A 26,670-nucleotide genomic window follows, 5' to 3' on the forward strand; every position below is an offset into this window, starting at 1 on the left:
ACCGAATCAGTTTCTGGAACTGGATCTTTTGGGAGTTTATACTTTCAGAAAGCTGCTCAGCAGATTCTCATGCAAAGGGCCCAGGGACTGGCATTTGGGAACCACTGTACAATATGATCTAATGTAAGAGAAGTAAAGACATGCACAAGTGCGTGTGCTTAGATATGAAGGAACATATATTCCTAAGTGTGTATGGAAGGACATACACTAAACTGTTAACAGTGATTACTTCTGAGTGTTGGGATTATGCATCATTTGCCTTTCTGTACACATCTTATTTGTCAAATTTTCCTTTTAAAAAATTGTGAAATAAAAAAAATACAGAAAGTAAAGAAAACATAACAGACACTGATATCTGAGATACTATCTACTAACTTTCTGCTTCAGGAAGGTGAACCATCCCCACCTCCCAAATGCACACAAATACACATACTTCCTCTACCCCCATTCTCCCAATATGTTTATGTCACAATTTCTTCTTAAACCATAATTTTCTTTATTATGACTACATCAACATGGTTCAGAGCTAAACCACAGGATTACATTTTTACATTTCCTATGATCACATATCCTTTCTTGTACAACTTTGTTTCCCTAAAATTAACAGCTGCCTTGTTTTTTCATTTACTTAGATCTCAGTTTATCACTAATTCAACCCTAAATGTTCTGACATAATGAAAAATTCATTTCAATACGGGCCAAAGAAGGCAGGCTTCCATTTTTATTTTTGGAAACTTCCTTCCTGGAACCTTCTGTCGCCCTTGTTCGATCTGGACCGCTGTTCTCTATGCCTGATGCACAGCTGTCTTTCTGAGACTACCCTTCGATACTGTCCTAGGACATTCTCTTTGCCTTGCTCCGGGGCAGATCTCTAGCTCCTTTCTCGGTTTACTGCCTCTGTGGTGGAGAACATCCTTTAGTAGCTTCTCCACAGGAGGAAGTTTCTTGAAACCGTATGTCTGAAAAATGTTTTTGTCTTTATCTTCACACTTAACTGGTTGGCTGGGTAGAAAATTCTAGATTGGAAATGGTTTATCTAGAATTTGAAGAATTGTTGTCTTGTTCCTGGTATTACAATGGAGAAAACTGATGCTCTGTGGCTCCTTGTTCTTCATATATCACCTCTCTGGAAGCTTTCTGGATCTTCTGTTTATCTCAAATGATCTCAAATGTCTCAGTGATGAGCCCAGCATGAGTTCTTGTAATTCATTGTGTTAGTAAATTTTAAATAAACACCTTTTACCCAAAGACCTTACCAAAATCTTGTCCCTGTCTAATTTGAATTTCAGACAATAGAGACCAGTTAATCATGTCCCTTTAGTTCATGGCAGACTATCATTCTTGGTCCATGCATTCCCAATCCCTCCTTGCATTCACCTGCTCTCCCCATTCATTCATTCATTCATTTATTCAATAAACATTCAGGGCCGGCCTGGTGGCGCAAGCGGTTAGGTGCGCGTGCTCCGCTGCGCCAGCCCAGGGTTTGCCGATTCGGATCCCGGGCGCGCACTGATGCACCGCTTGGCAAGCCATGCTGTAGCGGTGTCCCATATAAAGTGGAGGAAGATGGGCATGGATGTTAGCCCAGGGCCAGTCTTTCTCAGCAAAAAGAGGAGGATTGGCAGATGTTAGCTCAGGGCTGATCTTCCTCACAAAAAAAAAAAAATTCATTAAGCACCTACTATGTTACCAGAACTGATCTGGGCATACAGATACACAGGAGACAAAAGGTCCCTGCTCTCATGGAACTCACATTTCAACAGAGCACACAGAGAATAAGCAAATCTATAACATAAGACAGTGATAAATAGGATTTTTTTTTAAAGCAAGATAGGAGCCTTCTTGGGCCCTCAGCTACGCCTGTTACCCCCATGGTGAGTATGGACTGTAATTTCTTCACTTCTCATTGCTGGATATTTGGTTTGTTTCCCATTTTCTGTCCTCATGAACAACTCTACCATCCAAGCCCTGAGGCACACGAGCTTATGCACTGATCCTTTTATTTCATGGGACTGGGTTCCAGAAATAGGATATCTGGGTCAAAAGGTACCTGTATTTTAAAGTTTATTAGATATTGCTAGATTGCTTCCCCCAAAAAACTGTAACACTTCATTTTTCTCTTGGCAAAGTATAGGCACTCCCTGCACACGCCCATCAGCAACAGGTGTTAGACTCTTTTACATGTGTGTCAAATCATTTTACTTTAATTTGCATTTATCTTATTACTATTGAATTTGGATATCCTTGGATGTGCCATGTGGAGGAGCTTTTCTAGGAATTTTCTCTTCATATCTCTTGTTTTTTCTTGTCAATTGGTAAAAGCTCTATTTATTTTCAACTTTAACTTTTGGTTTGCCTTCTACATTAAATATTTTTCCAGATCTACTGTTTATCTATTGGCTTTATTTATGGTATCTTTTGCCACAGAAATTTTTCCCATAGGTTCAGGATTTATAGAAATTTAAGAATTTCTTCTATATTCAAATATTTTTTTAAAAGATAGCCTTCTGGATTTCTAATTCTCATTACAAAAGTATCTCTAGCCCTAGATTATACAGTGGACTAAATTTTCTTGCAAAATATTGTTTATTTTTCACATGTAGATCCTTAATCTATCTTTTATATAAGGTGTTAAATGGGGCACTTTTATTTTATTCCACAGGGATAGCCTGTTGTGTAAGTATCACCTAATGGAAAATCCATTCTTTTTCCATTAAATTGAACTATCAGCTTCACCAAATGTCAAACTGTCATATATTCTGGGACCTATTTCTAATTCTCTCATCTGTTCCACTGATTGTTACTGGATTATGTGGATTTGATTACACTGGCATTATAGCATGTTTTTTTGTTTTTTGTTTTTTGTTTTGTGAGGAAGATCAGCCCTGAGCTAACATCCGATGCCAATCCTCCTCTTTTTGCTGAGGCAGATTGGCCCTGGGCTAACATCCATGCCCATCTTCCTCTACTTTAAACGGGACACAGCCATAGCATGGCTTGACAAGTAGTGTGTCGGTGCACGCCCGGGATCCGAACCTGCAAACCCCGGGCCACTGAAGCGGAGCACGCGTAAACCGCTATGCAACCAGGCCGGCTCCTATAACGTTCTGATACTGGGTTAGCAAGGCCCCTCACCATTCTTCTTCTTTTTTTTTTTTTGTGAGGAAGATCAGCCCTGAGCTAACATCCATGCCAATCCTCCTCTTTTTGCTGAGGAGGACCGGCCCTGAGCTAACATCTATTGCCAGTCTTCCTCCTTTTTTTCCCTTTTTCTCCCCTAAAGCCCCAGCAGATAGTTCTATGTCATAGTTGCACATCCTTCTAGTTGCTGTATGTGGGATGCCATGGCCGGGCAAGCGGTGCATTAGTGCACGCCCGGGATCCGAAGCCCAGGCCGCCAGTAGTGGAGTGCACACACTTAACCGCTAAGCCACAGGGCGGGCCCCCTTTCTTCTTTTTCATACTTTTCCTTACTATTCTTGGGCACTTATTCTTGCATATAAATTCTAAGATTCCACTTTCCAATAAAACTCTTTTTGGATTTCAACTGGAACCTCATTAAATATTTATATTAACTTTGAGGAAAATTGATAGTTTGACGTCCTCCCACCCAGTCTCTGTACCTGTTCAGAACTTGTTTTCTTTCAATGAGATTTTAGTTTTTTTCATCTAAATCAGTGGTTCTCATTCCTGGCTGCATATTAAAACCAACTGGGGAGCTTTAAAAAAAAAAAGTCTCTTACTAATAGCCTGTAACACTTATTTCTAGGTATTTTATAAGTTTTGTTCTTGCAAATTAAATATTTTTCATTTCCATTCATAGGTATTTATGGTAATGTGGAGAAAAACTACTGATTTTTAAAATATTTCTCTTATATGCAGCCACCTTGCCAGTTTTTCTTATGAATTCTAGTAGATTTCCAGTAGAGTCTTTGTTTCCTAGGCAGACATTTGTTGACATTTCTACCTGCTGGTGTCTTCTCTCCTGTTCTCCTTGTTGTTGTGAGTTTATATATTTTTTGGTCCTTTTATTGCCCTTTTGGTAGAGATCAGAAATAAGTACCCGTGCTCAATCTTTTAACGAAAAGTCGACACACATCCTTTCTCAACTTGCTTTTTTCACACAACGTTATGCTTTACAGGGATTTACCCATGTTGATTCATGTAGATTTACTGTGTCATTTTTAACTGCTCTAGACCATTCCACTGTGTAACAAACCTACTGTTTACTTATCCAAGACCCTCCAGAGGAAGAGTTCAATTCCACTATGATGGTGTTGCAGCAAACATCCCTGTACATCCTTGTGTATGAACATCCCTGTACACATGACAACTTGTCTATCTAGAAGTGGAATTACTGACTCACAGGGCACCAGTACTCTCCACTTGTTCATGTCACGTCATTTCTCTTCAAAGCAGTTGTACCAGCCTATATTTCTGACAACACTGAGTTACCCTTCCCTCACACTCTTGACAACAGTGATTATAAAGATGTTTTATATTTTTGCCAATCTGAAGGGTATAAAACAGTACCTTGTTGTCTAATTTGCATTTCTCTGGTTCCTAAGTGAAGTTGTACATCAGTTCATACATTTATTAGATATTCTGGTTTCCTCTTCTCTGCAATTCATACTTTTTTCTATGCAGTTGTTTGCCTTTTACTTACTTACCAGTAGGAGTTCTCTATGTATTCAGTCAATTATGTATACTGCAAATATCTGCCCCAACGATGGCTCATTTTTTCACTTTGTTTATGGTGTCTCTCATTATATAGAAATTTTTAGTTTGCTTTTAGTCAAATAGATCATGTCTTCCTTAATGGTTTCCTCTTTTAAAATCTTGAGGGCTGGCCCAGTGGCGCAAGCGGTTAAATGCGTGCGCTCCCCTGTGGCGGCCCAGGGTTCGCCGGTTCGGATTCCAGGCGCACACTGAAGCGCTGCTTGGCAAGCCATGCTGTGGCGGCGTCCCATATAAACTGGAGGAAGATGGGCACGGATGTTAGCCCAGGGCCAGTCTTCCTCAGCAAAAAAAGAGGAGGATTGGCAGATGTTAGCACAGGGCTGATCTCCTCACAAAAAAAAAAAAAAATCTTGACATACTCTTCCCTTCCTTAAGGCCATAAAATAATTCCCCCAATCTTAGTTTTTTGAGGTCTTTAATCCACCTGTAACTCATATGTGTATGGTATGGGGGGTTGGGATCTAATTTTATCTTTTTCCAGCACTAATTATTCAACAGTTCATCTTTTTCCTGTTGATTTGTAACACTACCAATCATTCACCAAGTTCCCTTATATACATGGGTCTGTTTCTAGACTCTCTACAAAGAATGTATAATCAGTAAAAAAAAAAAAAAAAAAAATGAGACTAACAAAAACTAAGAACTTATAACAATATGGGAAAATGCTTATGTAAAATGCTAATTAAAACAAGGCAGGATTGATCTTGACTATGGAAAGAAACAAAAGATTATACTAAGATCAACTAAATACAAAGAAAAAAGTCTAACCTAGCTTGTTGCAAACTGCCTATGCACCAACACACCATTCCTCGCTTGATATACTTTGTAGGCCCAGGAGTATCCCTCTTGCTTACAGAAGCTCCATCTGGGTTCAGAAATAAGCTGCGTGCAATTTGAGTGGTGGGTTCGGACAGAAAAGGCTCCTACTGCCCAGGACTCACCTGGAGTTTCGCTACTTCCTTCCTGATCAGGAAGCTGACTTGGTCCCGGTCATGCCTGGAGTAATAGAGTCGGCACCAGGAAGGCTTCCCGTCCCTGCCTGCCCGGCCAGACTCTTGGTAGTACCCAGCCATAGACTTAGCAATATTCCAGTGGGCGACAAACCTGCAGGACCCAAAGGGACAAGCAGTGTAAGATGTGGAAGAGCTGAGGGGAGGAGTGATCTGAGTCAGCAGAGCAGGGCTCTCCCAGTGACCAGGAGCGGGAAGGCTAGCAGGTAGAGAGGCAGAGAGAGGATCCCAGAGCAAGTGTGGCTAGGACACCTACGGTCCATCAGCAGGGCTCCCTGCCACGCAGCAGCCCAGTTTGGAGACCACAGCAGAGTTAGAGTTAAGGGGCCAATCCCAGCACATATGAGAAATCAAAAAAAACCTCACAGTCAGAGGCCCAGTGGAAAAAATACTAGATGTAAAGAAACAAGATTAGGCCACTTATAAGCTGCACAACCTTGAATAACTCCTTTATAACCTCTTTGAAGAGGGAAAGGGATAACATTTATTAAATACCTACTATGACTCAATGTATATGTTTGTCTCATTTAACTTTTACAGTCACCGTCATGTGAGGTAGCCCCATTTTATAGACAATGAACTTGAGACTCAGAGAGATAAATTTGTACAAAGTGACATAGCAAGGGGACTGCAGGGGGATTTGAGCCTAGGGGTGTCTGACTTCAAAGTTGTCACCTAACAAGACACAGCTGACTCAGAGTTCAAACTCTGATTCCAAAGTCCGTGTTCTCTCAAACGTAGTACACGGACTGAGTTCTATCCTGACCAACTGTGAGGCTTAACAAGACCATGTACACAAAAGTGCTCCGCAAATCATACAAGGTATTATTGTTGGTGTTAATCAGAGCAAAGGGCTCCAGGCTGTCGCCCAAAATGTCCCTGGAAGGTCAGGCGTGGCTAGAGGTAAAAGACTTCCCAACAGTTGCCAGTCTGGGGCTAGGAGGCTGGGATGCACCCATCTCTTCTAGACTGTCAGTAAGCAGTAACAAGGAATGACGGGAATAAGATCTTTGCCTTTGACTTCCCACAGGGAGTAGTTTAAGATAGTTCATTCCACTCTCTCACAGAGTCCATCTGCTAAGATGTGAGCAAACAGGACTGTGTTAATGCATGAGCCTGACGGTCTGCATGTTGCCCCCTCACGGGGAATGGCAGGATCCTGTGTGCAGCTGGCGGGGAGCAGGCTGCACAGGAACTGTCAGCATTTGGGCTGCGTATGAGGGACTCTCTCCTGCGGCCTCCTTCCCCTCTGGCCCTAGAAGGAGCACATGGACCTGGTCCTCTAGGCAGAGCACTAAGCAGCCAACCGTGAGCCAGACAAGAACCAGAGCTCACCTGACGTTAGCTTTGTCCACTCCCATCCCAAAGCTAATGGTTGCAACAATTATAGGGACCTTCTCCTCCATCCACTCGTTCTGCACCAGTGTTCTTTCAGAAGGCTTCAGCCCTATAAAGGAAGGGAAGGCGGGGAAGGAAACTTGCATTTCCCTTGGGTTTCCCTTGGGGTCTCCCTTGGTTTGACACTCTGCTGGGCAATGCATACACATCCTGAATCCATCACTTACTAGCTGTACGACCTTGGGCCAGGCACTCAACCTCACTGAGGCTGAGCTAATAAACGTAAAGACCCTAGCCCTTGTGTGGCACAGAGCACTCAATCAACGTTAGAACCAAGATTCAAACCCAAGTCCCTTGGCTTCCACAGCCTATGCTATTTCCACAACACCAACATCTGGGCTTATAAAAACTCATCATCTGCTGCTGGGTGGGCAAAGGGTGAGAAAAAGAATTCAGGAGTCACAATTCTCATTTTAGACCTCATTCATGTCTACACTCCGTTATGTGGATTCAAGTGAATCACTTTAGCTCTGCGTGGGTATCTGGAAAAAGATGATGGACCATCTGATTATCCAGGATCCATAAGGAACAAGAGACCCGCTAAGGGGCCTCTGAGAGTGAAGAAGACCACATGGCCTGGGTGCTCCTTACCTGCATGGTAAGCCTTGGCATTCACGCCCCTGTAACTGAGCTCTATTGCCAGCTGTTCACAAGCCTCTCTAGTCCTGCAGTAGACAATGCCGCAGCCAGACAACAACTGAATGGGGTGACACAGAAGAAAATCAGCATTGGGAAGCACAAGACAGTCAGCCCATTATACTGTGGCCTGCTTTAAAAGAAGCTCTGCAATCTTCCTCTCATCAGCCTCACAGTCTCCTCTAAGGCAGGATACCCAAGAGGGCTCTGCCACTTTCCAACACAGCAGGACCAAAGCAGCTCAAAACCCAACCTACCTAACTCCTCTGCCTCCTCCCTTCAAACCTTGGATAGGTCTGCAAAGGCCACCCTCAGCGGGGCCGGCTGCTTGCCTCCCGCAAAAGGATTCCAGGACAAGGGAACCCCAGTAAGGGGAACAGTGCCAGGAAACCAAAGGAACAACCCTCTGTGCACGAGTTTTAAGAAGCTACAGCTAGTTCTGGTTGAAGAAGCTGAAAAAAACAAAGGTCTTAGAAAACCAATATCCATCTCTATGCTCCAGATAGCACCCCACTGCTCCAGGTGCATCTTGGCCCCTCCATCCTCAGAGCTCTCACCCCTTTATCAGCCTTCTGTCCAAGAGCCTTAAGGCAGAAGTCCCTCAGGTTCCCATAGGGATCAGAAAGCAATTCCTTAAACTGCACGTCATAGAAGAGGTTGGCCCGGAAGCAGGGAGTCTTGAAGATGGCAACTGGTTGCTTCAGGTGCAAGGCAGCAAACACATCCTCTTGGACCTGTGGGGTGGCTGTGGCGGTCAGAGCTACACATGGGGCATGTGCCAGGCGGGAGCGCAGGGCACCCAGGCGCAAATAGTCAGGACGGAAGTCATGCCCCCACTGGGAAACACAATGAGCTTCGTCCACCACCAGGTAGGAGAGCAGGTGGCGGGACACCAGGGAGTTCAGGGTGGGCTGGAAGGAGGCTGAAGCCGCCATCTCTGGCGTGATGTACAGAAGTTTGGTCCGGGGCTTTTCTTGCTCCAGGTCAGAGAGCAGCTCGTTCTTCTCCTGTGCTGAGAGTTTCGAGTTCAGAGAACTCACTCGTACCTTCAGGGCCAGCAAGTGATCCACCTGGTCCTGAGGGCAGAAGAAGGAGAGGCCACAGAGGGGAGTATAACTGGCCCTCAGGACTCAATGGTAAATGTCATTGCGACTCCCTGGGGTATTTTCCAGTCATAAAACATCCTCCTCCCACCCTCCAATATGTCTTCTCTTTGCAGATAAGAAGTACAGATGGTGAAGTAGTTGAGAGGACAGGCTCTGCAGCCAACAGAACTAGATTTAATCCCAGCTCACCTAATCGCAACAGGCTCTTTGGCTGGTTCTTAACTTTAACCTTTCAATTTTCTCACCTTCTTTCTCTCTATATATCATAAAAATAGTAACTACCTAATAGGATTGTTGTAAGAATTAAATAAAATTTTACATCTCCAAGGTGAAACTAACGCACATAAAGCACTTAGCACAAAGCCTGACATCTAGTGAACACTCATTAAGCATTGTTATTGTTGCTCCCTCTCTCTCTTTCTTCATGGCAGATGGCTCTTAACCACACAGCCATACTTCCTCATTTCTGATTCTATCAGCCCATCTGCAGGCCTTAAATATAGTCAGAAGTGCAGAGCAGATATTAATGCATCCCAACCAGTTTCTCATCTTTTTTCTGTCTCACAGCCGTGCCCTTACCAGAACAAAGCAAGATACCAGGGATGCCCCCATATCAATTTAGCTGTTTATCTATCTGATCTTCTGTCCTGTCAAGAGTGCACACATGTGTACACATGAGTGAGTGTGTGTGTATATACAGATACAGTTCCATATTCCTCTGAACAAAAAGTTACAAAGAAGAGTGAGAGATCTCAGGCCATCAAAACCCAGAAGACTCATTTACAACCTACCAGCGTGATATGCACTAATGGAGAACCCCACATTTGGGCAATTCAGAAACCCAATATAGAGAGAGAGACAGGCAAATCAAAGAAAATAAGAGGGGAAAAAAAAAAAAAGAAAGAAAAAGTAAAATTTCCAGCTATAAAAAAACCTTCCCCTAAACTTTTTGGGCTACTATCTTCATTTCTCTAAGCCTCACCTGAATCAAAGCGATGAGAGGAGAGATTACGATGGTGATGCCTTTGGCCAACAGAGCAGGGAGTTGATAGCAGAGGGATTTTCCTGCCCCTGTGGGCATGCACACAAAGACATCCTTGTCACCTGCAAAAATACAAGACAACATCTCAATGCCTTTTATCTTTTTCCTTCATCAAAGCCGTTGAAAATTAAATGATAATGTAGGAAAAGCACCTGGCAGAGTGTCTGGCATATGGGAGGTTCTCAATGTAACGTTAATTTCCTTCTCATCCTTTCTATGAAAAGGGCAGGGATCCAGGGAGATTTGGAAATGTGCACAAACCATTTCTGATAAAGGCAATAACAACTACAAGGTTAAGAAGTCTGAGTCGGCTGGGATACGGATGATTAAACTAAACAGCCATTGAAACCTGACTATTTCTAGACGAGTGGGCATATCTGTGTAGACATGGAAGCAACATCACTTAGAGGTCTTCGGTTTATAAATGTTATAATGTAATTAAGATTACACTGCTGCTTCCTTCTTGACAACTTCCATTTGTCCCCATATCTTAGGTTTATAATATTATTACTCCTTCCTTCCCTATTTGGGACCCAGGGTACTCAATCTTCAACAAGGGGATTACCTAGAAAGTCAGTGACTAGGTCAGGCAATTCCTGCCAACCCCACTACTGCCTACACACAAATGAACAAGAATGGGAACCTATGAACTGGTGTCAAAAACAATCTGTAGCTCCGGCCATGAAATGTAAGAACCAGAACAGATGGGAGGTTCTGCCAATAAAACTGCAAGCTTTGGGTGACAAGCCTACAAGATTTCCAAAACCAATTATGGACCAATGGCAGGGAGGTAGGAAGGGTCAGAAGTAGGGTATTCTGCAGCAGTGCTAAGGTAGAGCCAGCACAAATGTAAACACAGGTAGTTTGGCAATGTTACCTTTCACTACAGCCATGGTTGCACTCTCCTGTAAAGGCGTCTTAAAAGAGTCAAACCCAAAGACCTTCTTCAACGTGCTCCGGACTCGACGGTCAGCGCCAAAAGGAGAGGAAGGGTGGGTGCTCATCTTAGCGACAGACAGTGGCCAAAGGTTAAGGCAAAGGTGATGATCCTATGGTTGCCAAAAGAACCCTCTGCTCTGCTTGTAAAATACAGTTTATTTTTCTCTCTGAGTATAAATTCGCTTTATTACACTCAAGCAACATATTATTTTCAAGCAATACAGCTCCAGGTGAATTACCTCAAGCAATATATTCCTGTCTAATTAACATCTCCACTTTTATGCTCAGTGAAAATAAAAACATTGAACTATCCCAGGCCACATTTTAGCACAGTTAGAAATTAGATCACGAGAAGAAACACAAACGCCTTTGGAATAGTTCGGAGAAGGTGCAACTGTTTTTCTAAGAGCCACCTTCTGCTCCTTCTATAAGCGCAGCCATGACGACCATTCTTCCCCCCAGGACCCCGACCCTTTCTTCCCACCTCCTGGAGGAGAGCTCTTCCCTTTTCCTCCTCTGAGCCTCAGATTCGCTCTTTTCTCCCTTTCCCAGCCGAAGCCTCCCTCTCTTCACCCCAAGAAATCAGAGCCGGCCGTGAGCAGCCCAGGAGCGAAGGGCTCTCTCCGGGCCGCTGCTGCCCCCTGGCCCGAGAACTACTCGAAGACCTCCGTATGCCACCCCCAAATCTGAGAAGCAAAACCGCTAGGAATTTAGCGTCAGGTAAAACCCACACAACCTTGTATCCGTCGGGCAGTGATGACGTTACTCTAGCGCTGGCACGAGGGGCGGGGCCAGACCCAGAAATGGCCGTTTTGATTGGTTCCTGTCTGGAACAGACGCGGGGTCTCCTGGGATCCGGAAGAAGTGGCTTTTCCGCACGGAAGTCGACTTCTTGGAGTCATAGGAGTGAGCCACGCCGGGACTGTGGGTGTAAGATGGCGGGGAAGAAGAATGTTCTGTCGTCTCTGGCAGTTTACGCTGAAGATTCAGAGCCCGAGTCCGACGGCGAGGCTGGAGTCGAAACGGCAGGCAGCGCGGCTGGTGAGGCCCGAGTAGGGAGCTGGAAGGGGAGAATCAGGTGTCTGCTTGGAACGTTGCTCCTCTGGCAGGGCGGGAGGGAAAGAGATGGTCATTGTGCCCCAAATATGGGGCCCCGGAGCCGCGAAGCGCGATCGGGGTCCTGGGTGGGTCAGAGGGTAGACGCTTTGTAGTAAGAATGGACTGTCTCCTTCCGTCGATTGATTATTCTGCCGAAACTCACTGAAAGTCGTCTCCGTGCCGAGCATCGTGCTGGGCAGAGAGATGGACGAAAGGTAGAGAGGATCCAAAGCTACTGAACCACTACCTATTCCTCCGGGCTCGTTGTTTGATGGGGGAGCGATGAGTAAAACGTACGTGAAGGGTGATAAAGGTTGTATCTTGTTAAATTTGTAGCTTTTAATTAGGAATGTGCCCTAGACGCATCTCGGAGCTTTTAAAAATACATATATATCTGGTCTCCACTGCGAGAGAGTCTAATTCCGTAGATCTGGGGTAGGATCTGGGCATTTTGATGTTTTTAGGGCTCCTCGGTGATTCCATTACTTTGTGAGTTAAAGGCCATCAGTGATTTTGTTGCCTTACTTTGGTTGGGAATCACAATGTTAGGAAATGGGAACAGATTTCCTTGAGATCATAGACAGGGAGCAAGTTACCTAACATTCCGGGCCTTGGTTTTCTCATCTGGAAAGTGAGGGGGAATTAGACTAGGTTAGCTACTCTGTTTTGTGTGGTCTGTTTCAGTCAAGAGGTTCTCTCGTGGTTTCCCAGTAATTTGTAGTGTTTGGGGTTTTGTTGTTTGTTTGGTTTGTTTTAAGCATAGAAAAAGATTATGCTTCTCAAGTAGGTGTGATTGGGAACCCTTTGGAGTGCCCCCTGTTCAAGATCCTGTTCCTAGGGGAGGACACACAAAAATGAGGAAGACAGAGTCCTTGTCTTGTATGAGAAGACAGGTTTACTGGTGCCTATGATACAAGGTAGAGATATGCATATGAAAAGAGGTGCTTAAACAACATGTTATAATAGTTCAGAGAAGAGAAGGCTTCAATTGGCATAATATGTGGATTGGAAGCATTAGAAATAGAGTTTAGTACTTGGTTTTCTTCCATGTTCTTTTAATGATTTTGTACACTGAATTGTGGCCTTCCCAAAGGCAGAATCTGGGCCTACGATTCCTTACATGAGATTTAGGCTCCCCTTTTATCTTCAGAGATGGTTCTGGCTGCTCAAATCACTGAAGAGTTTTCTTGCGTTTTTTTTCCCAATTCATACCTTTTTCTTTTTTCCCTCTGTTTTAGAAGAGAAAGGTGGATTGGTGTCTGAAGCCTATGGAGAGGATGACTTTTCTCGCCTCGGGGGTGATGAAGAAGGTTATGAAGAAGAAGAGGATGAGAACAGCAAACAGTCGGTACGTAAATCTGTTCCCAAGTCCAGAACTGCTCAGGGCACCGTTTCATTTGTCAGAAACCAGAACTGTACCAACAGTGTTCCATTTCATGCCTAACTTCACATCCGTATTCCACACCCCCTACCCTCCCTGCTTTCGTTTGGTTTCAGTTGAGGAAACTAGGTTGGACGTCAGTACTTCTGTTTGAAAATCAAGCTTGTTTTCACCTGGAACACTTTGTATTAACTTTAGAATTGAAATGTGGGGAAAAAAGATGGTGGATTAGTTTATTTAACCCAGATATTAACGTTGGTTTTCCCTGTTTAGATAATTTATTCCGTTTGTAACAGTGCATTCGTCCTAATTGACCTATCATTTGTATCTGCAATTAACTCTGTATTATTTTTAATCTTGTTTGGGGCTCATTTAAATCTTGTAGTTTATTAAAAAGATTAGGAAGGAAAATTATTTTGTTTTTATTTATGGTTTGATCCTTAGCTTTTTTCCTTGACATTTTACTTGGCACTTTTATCAGAGTGCCCTTGGTTCTTGATCACAAATCTTAGCTGAAAGATTATGTGCTGGATAACAAAAGAGAATTTATGTCTTAATGAACCAGAAAGACTTGAGATACACAATCACCTGGGCATCATGAGCCAGAATTGAAAAAGTTTGGAGAAAAAACAAAGATTCAGGCTGGTGCTTAACACAAAGACGTACAAAGATGAATCTGGATATAAAATCTGGCTATTTAGCAACAGCTTTAATTGAAACAGTCAATGTACCTTATTATTTGTTTGAAAAATTTTATTACAGGTTGATTTTTTTGTGTGTGTGTGAGGAAGATCAGCCCTGAGCTAACATCTATTGCCAATCCTCCTCCTTTTTTTTGTTCCCCCCAAAGCCCCAGTAGATAGTTGTATGTCGTAGTTGCACATCCTGCTAGTTGCACATCCTGCTAGTTGCTGTACGTGGGACGCAGCCTCAGCATGGCCGGAGAAGCGGCGTGTCGGTGCGCGCCTGGGATCCGAACCCGGGCCGCCAGTAGCGGAGCGCGCGCACTTAACTGCTAAGCCACGGGGCTGGCCCTACAGGTTGATATTTAAGTGTTAGAATTAAAATACTTTCCAAGTTAAACAAAAATGCATTTTGTATTTTATACTCTTTTGGGAGATATTTTCATGCCCTTAACCTCACCATTAATGCTGATAATTCAGAATTGACTGAAATTGTTTAGAAAAGTTTTTCAAATTGTTTTCTTTTCCTAACTTTTCTTAAGTGCATACATACTGGCTTAACATCCATAACTATTTTCTTCAATAAATTTGCATGATATATGTTTTTGAAGTGTCATTCCACATTTACTTTGCTTAGACTTTTCATCATATTTAAGCTTTATTTCATATTTTAGTAAAATCCTCTCATTAAATCCCAATATAGCCATTCTAAAATGTGACTGTATTTGGCTTAGCTACATCTCTGATTATTTGGCATGATTGATTTAATATTAAGGAGATTATGGAGATTGCATTTAAAACTTTTGGCTCACTGGCACCTTACAGGACAGTTAAATCTCAAACCCATCAGTATAGTTTGTTCAAGCGTCTCAGGTGATATTTATATTAACATCTGGAGTGCTGTTTAATGTTTGGGTTAAAGTGTAGCTCAATTGAAAAAAGCAGTTTCAAATGAAACTTAATTTGTTCCTGGGTGTTAAGTTAAAGGCTTCGGTGCTTTGGGAGTGTGCTGGGTAGTGGAACAGATATGGGTGTAGCTACCTATCAGAGTAGCTGATCTTTGACCTTCATTAGCATTCAGTGAAATGGTGGGCTAGCTCGTGCGAGGCCAGTGCATGCTTTTGGAGGATGTCTTGCCCACATGGTGCTTTGTGTCAGGCAGGCCGTTTGAATAAGGAACAAGCCTGGATAGAGTGTGTCAATGGCAGTTCTGTGAGAGCTTGGATGGAGGCAGGGCCTACTCAAATGGAACTTAGGAAAGGCTGGACAGTGTCCTTTAGTCCTGCCTTTCTCGGGTCACTTGCCCTGGTCGTTTGATGCCTGCCTTCCTGCTATTCATGTTGATGCAGCTGCTACTGGTTGAAGTGCTGGGGTGTTGTTGTGTGTGGGTCATAGCACTGTGATGGTGAACGATGTCACGGTAGGTCTGAGTCTGATGTATTTGTGTTTATGAAAGGCAAAGAAGGAATAAAAGTTCATATTCCTGGTTTTAAGTAATTGATATTTCATGGGAAACACTATGCCTGTTTTATCCTATGGGGCCTTGTCTTATCCTTTTCTGAAGTATATTGCAACCTTTCTCCATTTTTGTGTATGTGATTTTTAATCTCAGGCATTTTCACTAATGTAGACTATGGCATTGCTGGAGTAACAACTTTGAGCCACTGGTGTTCTTTTATTTCCCCCAAAACATCTCGTTTTTCCCTTCTCTTTCTCCAGTTCTAGGTCATATGGTAGGGGAGGGGTTCTTAGTGGGATGACCCAGGCGGGGTATATTTGCTCGAACCCCTAGTTATGCATGTGAGAACCTTCAGGCCCACTCCTTTAAGCTTAATCGTCTAAATTCTTTGTCTTGTAGGAAGATGACGATTCAGAGACTGAAAAACCTGAGGCTGATGACCCAAAGGTATTTGGTGTTGGCTGTGGCGGGGTGGCTGGATGCGAATAAGGCATTTTAACATTATGGCTCAGTTCACATGTCTGGTCAAGATCTTTCCCACTAACACACTACACAACCATTTGTAAATTTTATGGGGTGAAACCAGCTATAAAGAAACCTGGAGACCACCTTGGAATGAGTAAGTCCTGAGGCAGCTTGGATTTCCAGCCTCACAGATAGTGCCATATGTCCGGACTAGAAAGGCGAGCGGCCTAGCTAAGTGCAGCAGCCCACCTGTGCTCTGCACCCAGGTGTGCTTGGTGGGGTCACTGCCCTGCAGGTGGGTTAGATGTGGGAATGTCTCTAGAATCAGGAAGCCATAAGAGCTGCCCTTGTACTCTGGGTTCTCTTTAGTCATCTAGATGTGAAGAAGGGCCATGAGAGAGTCAGACGAAATGAGGGTCTCTCCCCAGCTGTCGGGATGCTGCCCCCAATCCTTGTTTTCCCAGGCTTGTGCCCTCCCACTCTTGGATAAACTGTACAGAATGGTCTTTTTTGAAACAGCATAGCCATTTCTTTTATTTCCATCCCAGTAGCAGCCAAGAGTAATTAGCAGTGTTTTCCTGTCACACTACTTGACCTCTTATGATGAAGGTTAAGAACCGCCCCCCCTTATGTTGGGTAGGCTTGCTGTGCTGTGCACTGGGCCTTAGTACAAGTGTACCCGTTGAGGAAACATTCTTTAGGGGACAAAGGGTTTTTTTCAAAGAGAAATACTAATTCCATCACTCTAGGCCTGGGGAATAGGGACCAAGTTTTGTGATTAGAAACTGCTTTGAGGGGCCAGCCTGGTGGTATAGTGGTTAAGTTTGCACGCTCCACTTCAGCGGCCCAGGGTTTGCAGGTTTGGATCCCGGGCACAGACCTGTACACTCCTCATACGGCGTCCTATATACAAAATAGGAAGATTGGCACAGATGTTAGCTCAGAGACAATTTTCCTCAAGCAACACTAGGAAGACTGGCAATGGATGGTAGCTCAGGGCCGATCTTCCTCAGCAAAAAAAAAACTGCTTTGAAACCAACTGAAGCCTTCAAAGTGATGTAGAATTCAGGAAAATTGTTCCCAGTTATAATCTAAAAACAGTAGTATACCTGAAAATATAACGTGACCTGTTCCAAATTTAAACTGATTCTGTGGTTGGATAGAACTATGTGCAGCCATTGAAATAAACCTGTGAAAGGCTGTGAATAATGCAGATAAGAAAACATTTTACCAAGAAAGAAAGTTTTGGCACCAGCATGCAGGAGAAAGAAAAAAATTGAACCCTAGGAACTGCAAATGCAAGCTCCTTTCTATGCCGAGTAAGGCATCCAGGATTAAGAACTCATCCGAGCATTACTAGCAGGAGGGTAGACGTGGCCTGGATCAAGGACGCTCACAGCTCTGCTTAGGCTTGCAGAAAGAAAATGGTCAGCAGTATTAGTATTCGTCTTCTGTCTTAGTATTTGGGGTGTGTGGGCCTTAGAGCCTGTGTGTAACAGCCCAGGGAACTGCAAGTGTTGGGGCTTCAGTTGTGGAGGGGAAGGAGGGTTTGTGGGCCCTGGAGCCTTGATGTGTATAGTTGCTGGCCTTTGCCTGAAGCTACAGCCTCTTGGGGAAGTTGGCTGGAGAGCAGGGTGTGTACACTTAACTGTCACCCCTTCTGGAATACATACAAATAGCAAATCCCTTGGGAATGACAGGTCTTTATGAAAGAGGGAGAAGAGCAAAAGAAAGGTAGAATTGGGAAGTTTGTTAATGTGTGTTTTGTGCTCAGCCTCCCCTTTCTCAGTCCCACATGAAGGTTGGAAAGACCTGTCATTTATACTTGCTCCTTGACTGATGTGCTTTACTGTATTTCATTCAGTCATTTGAATTTCAAGTCTGATTGTGGAAAGAAAAATTTTCATGGAACGATTTCTGTTCATGTTGGGGAGCCCTCGGAAATCAGAACACAAAATCTAGCCCTCAAAGTAACTTGATGTAGTTCTTTTGGAGGGTGAGCGTGGAGGGGGTCAGACGGAGCTCTCCAGCTCAGATGTCCTCCAGTCACCAGTGACTAGAAGAGACCCACCAGGAGGACAGAAAGACCACGAGTCCTCATGGCATCTCCAAGAACTAAAAGCAGTCCCCAGCGAGAGTCCTCTGCACTCCTCTTGTCTTAGTCCTGGCCCTGACTTCCTCTCCTGCCTGAGCTGGCCTCACTGTCTTGCAGGTGGCGGCCTCCACCTCAAACCCCTCTTGACCCCGGAACTTTTCTGGCACATTTAAGTTTTATTTCAGTTGATACTTAACAATATTTTTGGATTCTAAACCCTTAATTTTGAATATTTCTACTGTAATTATGTGAAGTTTCTAACATTAGGACATGTCGCTGGAGGTGTCATTTATTTTGTTAGCAAATGGATTGATGTCATAACTGTCTTTCCCACTAGATGGCACTCCTTCCTACTTTGGCTTTTTAAGATCTGCTTTTAATTTTTTACTGTAGCAGTTCTCAAGACATTTTGCTTTCTTTACACAATTAAAAATTAGGACCTTCAAGAGCTTTTGATCTTTTTGGCTTTATCTATGGATATTTATTATCTTAGAAGGTAAAACTGAGAAAATTTTTAAATATTTATTTTAAAACAACCAACCTATTACATATTATAAATAACATTTCTATGAAAAATTACTGTTTCTGAAACCAAAAGAGGTTAGTACAAAGAGTGGCATCGTTTTACCATTTTACAAGTCTGCTTAAGTCTAATGTCTAGCTTAGAGACAGCGAGGTTCTTGTAACTGCTTCTGCATTCCGTTTATTGCTGTATGTTGTTTTGGTTGAAGTATTTGAAGAATACTTCACACAGACAGGCCATGGGAAAGAGAACTTTTTTTTTGTTTTCTTTCTGGTGAGGAAGATTAGCCCTGAGCTAACATCTGTTGCCAATCCTCTTCTTTTTGCTGAGGAAGATTGGCCCTGAGCTAACACCTGTGCCCATCTTCCTAGGTTTTATATGTGGGACGCCTACCACAGCATGGCTTGATGAGCTGTGTATAGGTCCGTGCCCAGGGTCCGAACCTGCCAACCCCGGGCTGCCACAGCGGAGTGTGCAAACTTAACCACTATGCCACCAGGCTGGCCCCAAAGAGAAGTATTTTAATAGCCCTTGGGTACCTTTGGATATTCTTTGATACTTCATCAAAACATAACGTGGTTGGGCTAGCCCCGTGGCTTAGCGGTTAAGTGCGCGTGCTCCGCTGCTGGCGGGCACCGACGCACCGCTTCTCCGGCCATGCTGAGGCCGCATCCCACATACAGCAACTGGAAGGATGTGCAACTATGACATACAACTATCTACTGGGGCTTTGGGGGAAAAATAAATAAATAAATAAAATTATTAAAAAAAAAAAAAACATAACGTGGTAGGGGCCAGCCCGGTGGCGTAGTAGTTAAGTTCGCACACTCTGCTTCAGCGACCTGGGGTTTGAGGGTTCGGATCCCGGGTGCGGACCTACGTACCGCTCATCAAGCCATGCTGTGGCAGGCATCCTGCATATAAAATAGGGCAAGATGGGTACAGATGTTAGCTCAGGGCCAATCTTCCTCACACACAAAAAAAACTTAACACATAGTAGTTCCCTAAAGGTTAGTTTGTTGCAACGTGGAATGTAAAACCTTATCAATGAACTTTTTGTACTCCATTAAAATCCACAGTCTCTCTTGCATTTCGAAGGGCTCTTTTACCCATCCATGATATGACATTAGCAGACACTAGCAATTTGGAAAACATTGGTTCACTGAGTTATGCAGATCTCCTAAAAGCTGGCACATTCTGTTCTATAATATTCAGAAAGATGGTATTCATTAGCGACGTTGCTGAGCTCATCAGACAAGCCGTTAAGTATTGGAAAGCTGTTATGCTCACAGTGGGGAGTACACATTTCTCCAGATTCTAATTTTGCTTGAGAGCTTGAGTTTTATCGTTGCCAATTAATATTATCAGAGTTTTCCTTGAAGTGACAGGCTTTGTTTTTTAAGAAAATGTCTGCCACATCCCCAAGTCTGGATAACCATAGTTTGTCTGTGAGTCATTCTTTCAAGTAAAAAGGGGGTTCCCTAAAGAAAGCAGCTAGTTTAGCTTGTAACTCAATCACATACATGCTTTTCCTCAAGATAACCATCGTACTTCTGTATGTGCAGAAGTGTTTATGCATACCTCTCATGTCAGCACACAAAATGCTAAAAAAAATTGTTCTCAAGAATCAAGGCTAATCATTTTTACTGCTTCACCAAGGACATTCTTCAGTGAAACTTGCTTTTTTTTAACTGAAAGTATGACTACTGCTAAGATTTGGTGCTGCAGCCTTGATTTGTTCTAAAGGGCCAGCAAATTTACCTACCATTGTTCCTGTAAATGTCAACAGAGTGAAAAAAACAAATGTCTTAGTATTATGAAAATAGTTTTGACCTTGCAGACCCCCAGGGGCCCACAGATCAACTTTGAGAACACTACTCTTCAAAAACAAACATATTGGGTCTGTAATATCAAATAACTGTTTGATAACTGCTTTTGTTGCTCTGTAAGGCTCCATTAAGCTGTTAGCCTTTTGGGGCCTTGAGCTGCATTAGAGGCAGTAGAGCATCCAAAGGAAGACGAGCCAGCCCAGGTGGTGGGGAGAAGTTAAAGCTCTGGAGTCCGAGAACTGGGTTGAATTCTAACTCTCCTTGGGGAAGTCCCTTAACTTCAGTGTTTCCCATCTGGAAAACAGGCATCATAATATAATCTGCCTATGGGCCGGCCCCGTGGCTTAGCGGTTAAGTGCGCACGCTCCGCTACTGGCGGCCTGGGTTCAGATCCCGGGCGCACACTGACCCACCACTTGTCCGGCCGTGCTGAGGCGGGGTCCCACATACAGCAACTAGAAGGATGTGCAACTATGACATAGAACTATCTACTGGGGCCTTGGGGAGAAGAAGGGAAAAAAAAAAAGAGGAAGATGGGCAATAGATGTTAGCTCAGGGCTGAATCTTCCTCACAAAAAATAATAATAATAATAATAATAATGTAATCTGTCTCATTTGTTTTATGAGGATTAACTAAGTAAATATAAATAAATACTTAGCTGAGTAGTGTCTGACATGGCTGTGTTCAGTAGCGTTAGTTGCAATAACCAGTACCTCCTCTGCTCATTTTCCAGTCTGGTTTTAGAATATTGAATTCCGTGTTTTAAACTGGAGTGGGCTCAGAGGAGAGGAATCGTAAAGGTGCGGGGCCTGAAAACTGCATCATGTCAGGAGAAGCTAAAGAGCTGGGAGAGAAGACTGGGGAAGAGCCAGCAGTTCTGTCTGCTGTTTGAAGGTCTGGTGAGGGAAGGGAGGTAGCAGCCAGTTGCAGAACTGGAAGCAATGCATAGAATTACATGGAAGAAGTTTGCCTTCACACAATGAAAAACTTGCTGTCATCTTGGACCAAAAGTGGGTCGAGCTGCTTCAGGAGGTAGTGAGCTTCCTGTTTCTGGATCTTTTTCAGACAAGTTTTAGGAAACCATTTGTCATGAATGTCCTAAAAGAAATTTGTGGGTTGGGGTTGGGCTAAACCCCAAGGGGTTTCCTGGGAAAGGACTTGGGCATTATGAATAAGCAAAGTTGAGTGTTCTCTAACTTTGTTATCTGTTGACTTTAGAAAGTACAAGAGCAGGGTGGAAAGACTGTGGAAATTGCCCTGATTTTTATCACTTGGATGTTTGAGGTTACCTATGAGTGCAAAGTCCCATATTTGAGAGTTTGACTAAGATAATAACTCGAGACCCACCTCTGTAGGGAGTCTTTTGGTCCTCATCTGTCAGCCCAGGGTGGCAAGGATCAGGCTCTGGGTTTGCTGAGTTTGCCCTAAACTAGAAGGAGGTAGCTGAGCATTCCACAGGAAACGGAACTCTTCAACACTTCTGTTCCATCATATCTTTTTCTCTAACTTCAGTTTTCTGATCTTACTTTTTCTATGAGCAGCCCAACTGAGATGTTCTGATTACTCAACAGAAAGTGGCACTGCTGTCCTAGAAAAAGCCAGACTAGAAGTGGCAGTCCTGGGTCCAGCTCACTGCAGGGACGGGGGTGCCTGATGGCTAAGTGTTTCCTCCATCTGTTGCCCTTGGCATATGAGCTTCCCTTTTCTCCACTCTCCTTTGTCCGTGTCTTACCTCGGTTGCCCTGGAACATTTGCCCTTGTTTATTTTTTTCCCCGCTCCCACAGTTCCGGTGAATGAAGGTATTTCCACTCACTTACTGTCCCTGACACACCCTTCCTTTGAAAACAAACACGGGCGTTGATGACCCATCCCGGGAAAGCTGGAGCAGCCTGTTGCCAGCTAACTGGGAGGGCCGGCTTCGCTGTGTGCGGCGGGATTGCCGGCCTCCCCCAGGTGTTGTGGTCCAGGCTTTGACCCAGGGAGAGAATCCTCCTGGCATGAGGAGCAAACACCTGTCAAAACAAAACAGTGTCTCTAGGTCAAGCAGGTGTCATGGGGCACGGAGGGGTTGGTCTGACATTTTTTTAAAAGGCATGTATAACCTCAGTTAAAAGAAAACAATTTAAAAATTCTTCAGTCCCAAAAGTAGTGCAGAAATGTGGTGTTCACAACTTCGAGCCAGTCCAGTGGACTTGGAGTCAGAAGACCTGGGTTGAGCGCTGGTTTCCCTCTGGCCGTGGGACCACAGGCACATCCTTTAAACGGCACCAGCTCATCAGTGAAATCGGGGCTGTGAGACCCACTTTCCCAGGTGGTTGTGAGGGTGATATGAGAGAATATACGTGAACGTGCTTTTCACAGTCTAAAATGCCGTTGTCAGCACAGCTCAGCCTTTTCAGCAAAACTGAGTCTGATGTTACACTCTCATCCTGTGGGTCAGAAGTTACCACGTTTTCTTGGTTCACGGCCCCCTTGGTGTCTCAGGAATTTTTCACAGAGCTCCTGGGCCAAAAGAAATACCTAACAGTTCTGTTTATTAAGTAATTACCTCCAAACAGTGAGCATTACTGTCCTCACAAATCAATAGCCACTTGAAAAAATAATATGCGTAAGTTTGTGTGGTATCCAACATCTCCAGGAATGCTCTGTTTCCCTTGAAATTCTTAAATATCATGGGCACCTTTGTGAGTTTGCTGCGGCACCCTGGGGTGCCTTGATGGGCAGTTTGAGAACTGCATTGGTAGATTGTCATCAAGTTCCAGAGTGGTGGGACTTAGTCAAGTCCTCACTCACTCTCCCCTGGAGGCTTAGCTCAGCAGAGTGGATGGATCTCTGCCTCCCGTGGCTGTAAATACACACCTGAATTCCCTTAAGAAGGTCCAGCATCTCAGCTGCCGTGTGTTACTGACTCGGAGTCTAGATGAAGGATTTGCATTTGGCAGAATGGACTCAATAATTCCCTCACTTCCTTTCCTCTCTAGCCCCTTCCCTCTGACCCAGCATTATTGTTGATCTTTTAAAGTATCAGAACCAAAGATCTGGAAACTGAAACTGCCCAAGGAGCTTATTTCCCAGGAATTTGTTGTTGACTGCTGGTTTTAGGAAGAACTTTCAGGAGCCGGCCAGCAGTTGTGTGTGGGCAACACTACAGGTTGAAATTTTAGATTTTCTTTGTTGACCACGTAAGGAAAGAGGCTCCCGAACATGTGCCAGCTTCTGCAGGATCTTTGCAAAGCAGAATGTTTTCCTGTTTGGGCTTTGAATGTGTTTGCTAGACCTCCAGGACCTTGAAATCAGAAAAGGAGATGCTAAGGCTTTTCATAAACAAGTGGCATGAGGTTCTCTTTGTCTTGAAGGATACTTAAGAGGTCAGGTTGTGTGGTGTGGCGTAGGAACCGAGAGAGTCCCTTTCCAGCCTTTGGAAATGGTCGTTGTGTACTTTTGCTTGGAGAGCTTCTGGAGAACTTGAACTTGTAGAATATTCTACTGAGAATTACTTTTCAGGATGGGACAGCAAAGATTAACGCTTAGAGCTTAAACGTAGACTTTCTTAGAGGTCTTCACATGGAAAGGGTTATATGGCACTGTTTTTCTGGTGGTTATCCTATCAGGATTTTATTTTGTTTTTATATTGTGCATATTTTTATTGACAAATTATTACTATAGCAAGATTGAATATTTTATAAAAGAAAAAAAATCACCTAATTCCATGATCCTAACAGTGCAACTATTTTCATTCTTCCATCTTTCTTTTATGTTTGCCTATATAGTAGCATATATATTTTGCATCTGGTTTTATTTCCATCTGTGTTATAAACATCTTCAGTGTTGCTACAGTCTGGGTCATTAGCATGACACAAATGAAAAATTAAAAACTAAACACTTAAGAATTATATGGTACAGGGGCCGGCCCCGTGGCTTAGCGGTTAAGTGCACATGCTCCGCTGCTGGCGGCCCGGGTTCGGATCCCAGGCGCGCACAGACGCACCGCTCCTCCCGCCATGCTGAGGCCGCGTCCCACATGCAGCAACTAGAAGGATGTGCAGCTATGACATACAACTGTCTACTGGGGCTTTGGGGGGGGGAAATAAATAAATAAATAAAATTATTAAAAAAAATAATTATATGGTACAAATATGATATATTTATATCTCAGTAGAGCTGGTATGAGAAAAAAAATTTTTTTTAATTTTCTAAATACCTTCAAATGGGGAATGATTAAAAAAATGTGGAGATCCACCACGTTTTTTTCTAGTAGTGATACCAATCATTGGTAACACACTTTTTCACATCGATTCCTTTAGTCCTTCTCATGTTTTCTTCAGCTAACTAGAATAAAATCCAACGTTAGTACATTTATAATAGCAAAATATGGGTATATTTTTATAATTGTTATTCAATAAAATGTTATGCTGGCAATTTCTTCTCAGTGAGATTCTCTGATGGACAGGAAACGTGTTCTTTACATGGGTCAGAAGAAATAGCTCATTCTTTAAAACTTGAGTTCTCGTTAGAAGTCCACAGGACTGTTCATGCAGTAATAGAGGAGAGTTTACTAGGGTTCAGGATTTGGTAGCATTTCTTCTGTGAGTCCCCCAGGAAGTCTCTAGGCTAAGGGCAGGGGCCTGCTGTTTATATGATTAAGTCTTCAGGACCAGCCCTTCCGTTCAAGTCAACTCAGATATTACTCACTGGGGCACCATGGACTCTTGAACTGTTTCTCCTGATCATCATAGTTAAAAGGTAATAAATCTGGCAGTCTTCCCCTTAAGTTGAGGCTTTAACACCTACTTTTGCTCTGTGACCTGCTACAGAGTCATTCCTGGAGAGGTATTTTTCCTCTTTGGTCTTTGATGTTGCCTTCCCCAATGATTGAACCAAGCGCTTCATAGAAACCGTTACTATTTACAGCCTCCTAGGCTGGAGGGAGGAGGTGAGAAGTTGGGAAGTGTTATTACTAGACTTTGGAGTCAGACAGACTCGAGTTTGAATTCCAGCATTGCCATTTACTGGGCAGGAAGCTGCTTCATTGTACTTTGCCTCAATTTACTCCTCTGTAAAATGGAAATAATATCTGCCTCGTGGGGTTATTGTGAGACTTGAGTGATGTATGTTAGCTAGTGAGTTCTGTGTTTAGGATGTGGGAGGGGGACTATATGCTTGGTCCTTCCATCTTGGTTTTATTATCCTGCCTGCCCCTATGTTCTGCCTCCCATACCCCATGATCCTTTGAGTGCTGATTAGAAAAAAAATTACAGCATGACTCATCTAGGACCAGAGAAGGAAATGGCCTGTGACTATTGCTGATTTGTGAGCCATCCACTCTTAACTCATTGCTGACAGTTGCAATGAGGCCTTTGAACTGTCGAGAACGCCCAAGCCTACTTAACATTTGACATTTCCTTGCTCTCACCACGATGAATGGCCAAATGGCCTTCTTTATGCCTCGTCTTTAACAAGGCTAGGGTTGCCCTTGCAGAAATGGGAGACAGGAGGGGCCGGCCCGGTAGTGCAAGCGGTTAAGTGCACGTGCTCCGCTACGGCAGCCCGGGGTTCGCTGGTTCGGATCCCGGATGTGCACCAACGCACCGCCTGTCATGCCATGCTGTGGCGGCGTCCCATATAAAGTCGAGGAAGATGGGCATGGATGTTAGCCCAGGGCCAGTCTTCCTCAGCAAAAGAAGGAGGATTGGCAGAAGTTAGCTCAGGGCTGATCTTCCTCACAAAAAAAAAAAAGAAGAAGAAGTGGGAGACAGGGAATTTCCATGCTGGGGAGAACTCACCCACCCCAGGCTGGGGTCTGTGGGTCTGTCTGGGTGCAGCAGAGAGAATGACAGATACAGGGGGCAGGCTGTGGAAGTAGCTCTTTTGTTGTGCAGGTTGAAAAATCCTTTGTCTCACCACCTTCCAAAGAGGGCCTGGCTACAGCTTAAGCTGAACACCGCTTGTAGAAACATTGTAATTTCTGTAAGTTATGATCTCATGCAAAGGGGAAGAACGACCATTATTCTTCCTCTGACCCCCCTTCTTGGCTCCACCGCACTGCCAGCAGGGCCTTGACTGCACTTGCTTCAAGTCAACTAAAGCTCAGACTCCCAGAAGCCCCACCCGGCTCCTGCATGGTTCTGCAGCCAAGAAGCAGCCACTGCGTGCCCAATCCATCCACCCGACAGCCGTGCAAGCCCCAACATACTTCCTTCCCTTCAGGCCCAGATGCCACGGATTACTAACCAAGGTGTGGCGGGGCGCCTCCTTCCCCAGTTT

General features: G+C 43.9%; 2 protein-coding genes across 10 annotated transcripts in view; one reads left to right on the forward strand and one right to left on the reverse strand.

The window, feature by feature from the left end:
• Positions 1-11,536, reverse strand: part of RECQL5 (RecQ like helicase 5) — a 34,991-nt gene extending 23,455 nt beyond the window's left edge. For 3 of the 8 annotated variants that reach the window (XM_058561620.1, XM_058561627.1, XM_058561628.1), the window contains exons 1-6: positions 10,810-11,333; positions 9,873-9,994; positions 8,342-8,860; positions 7,740-7,845; positions 7,086-7,197; positions 5,682-5,844 (exon numbers count right to left, since the gene is read on the reverse strand). In XM_058561620.1, coding sequence (XP_058417603.1) covers positions 5,682-5,844; positions 7,086-7,197; positions 7,740-7,845; positions 8,342-8,860; positions 9,873-9,994; positions 10,810-10,936 — 1,149 coding nt within the window. In that variant the 5' untranslated portion in view covers positions 10,937-11,333. Of the gene's footprint in view, positions 1-5,681; positions 5,845-7,085; positions 7,198-7,739; positions 7,846-8,341; positions 8,861-9,872; positions 9,995-10,809; positions 11,334-11,355 lie in introns of those variants that run through there. The other 5 variants (XM_058561625.1, XM_058561623.1, XM_058561621.1 and 2 more) reach the window with 5 other exon arrangements.
• Positions 11,537-11,746: 210 nt separating this feature from the next.
• The window catches only part of SAP30BP (SAP30 binding protein), a 36,306-nt gene continuing 21,382 nt past the window's right edge, over positions 11,747-26,670 (forward strand). Inside the window, exons 1-3 of one of the 2 annotated variants that reach the window (XM_058561632.1) lie at positions 11,747-11,912; positions 13,208-13,317; positions 15,892-15,939. In XM_058561632.1, the coding sequence (XP_058417615.1) occupies positions 11,807-11,912; positions 13,208-13,317; positions 15,892-15,939 (264 nt within the window). In that variant the 5' untranslated portion in view covers positions 11,747-11,806. The remainder of the gene's footprint in view (positions 11,913-13,207; positions 13,318-15,891; positions 15,940-26,670) is intronic. The other variant, XM_058561631.1, reaches the window with a different exon arrangement.

The sequence above is a fragment of the Diceros bicornis genome, chromosome 18, assembly GCF_020826845.1.
Source record: "Diceros bicornis minor isolate mBicDic1 chromosome 18, mDicBic1.mat.cur, whole genome shotgun sequence".
Classification (NCBI taxonomy): domain Eukaryota; kingdom Metazoa; phylum Chordata; class Mammalia; order Perissodactyla; family Rhinocerotidae; genus Diceros; species Diceros bicornis.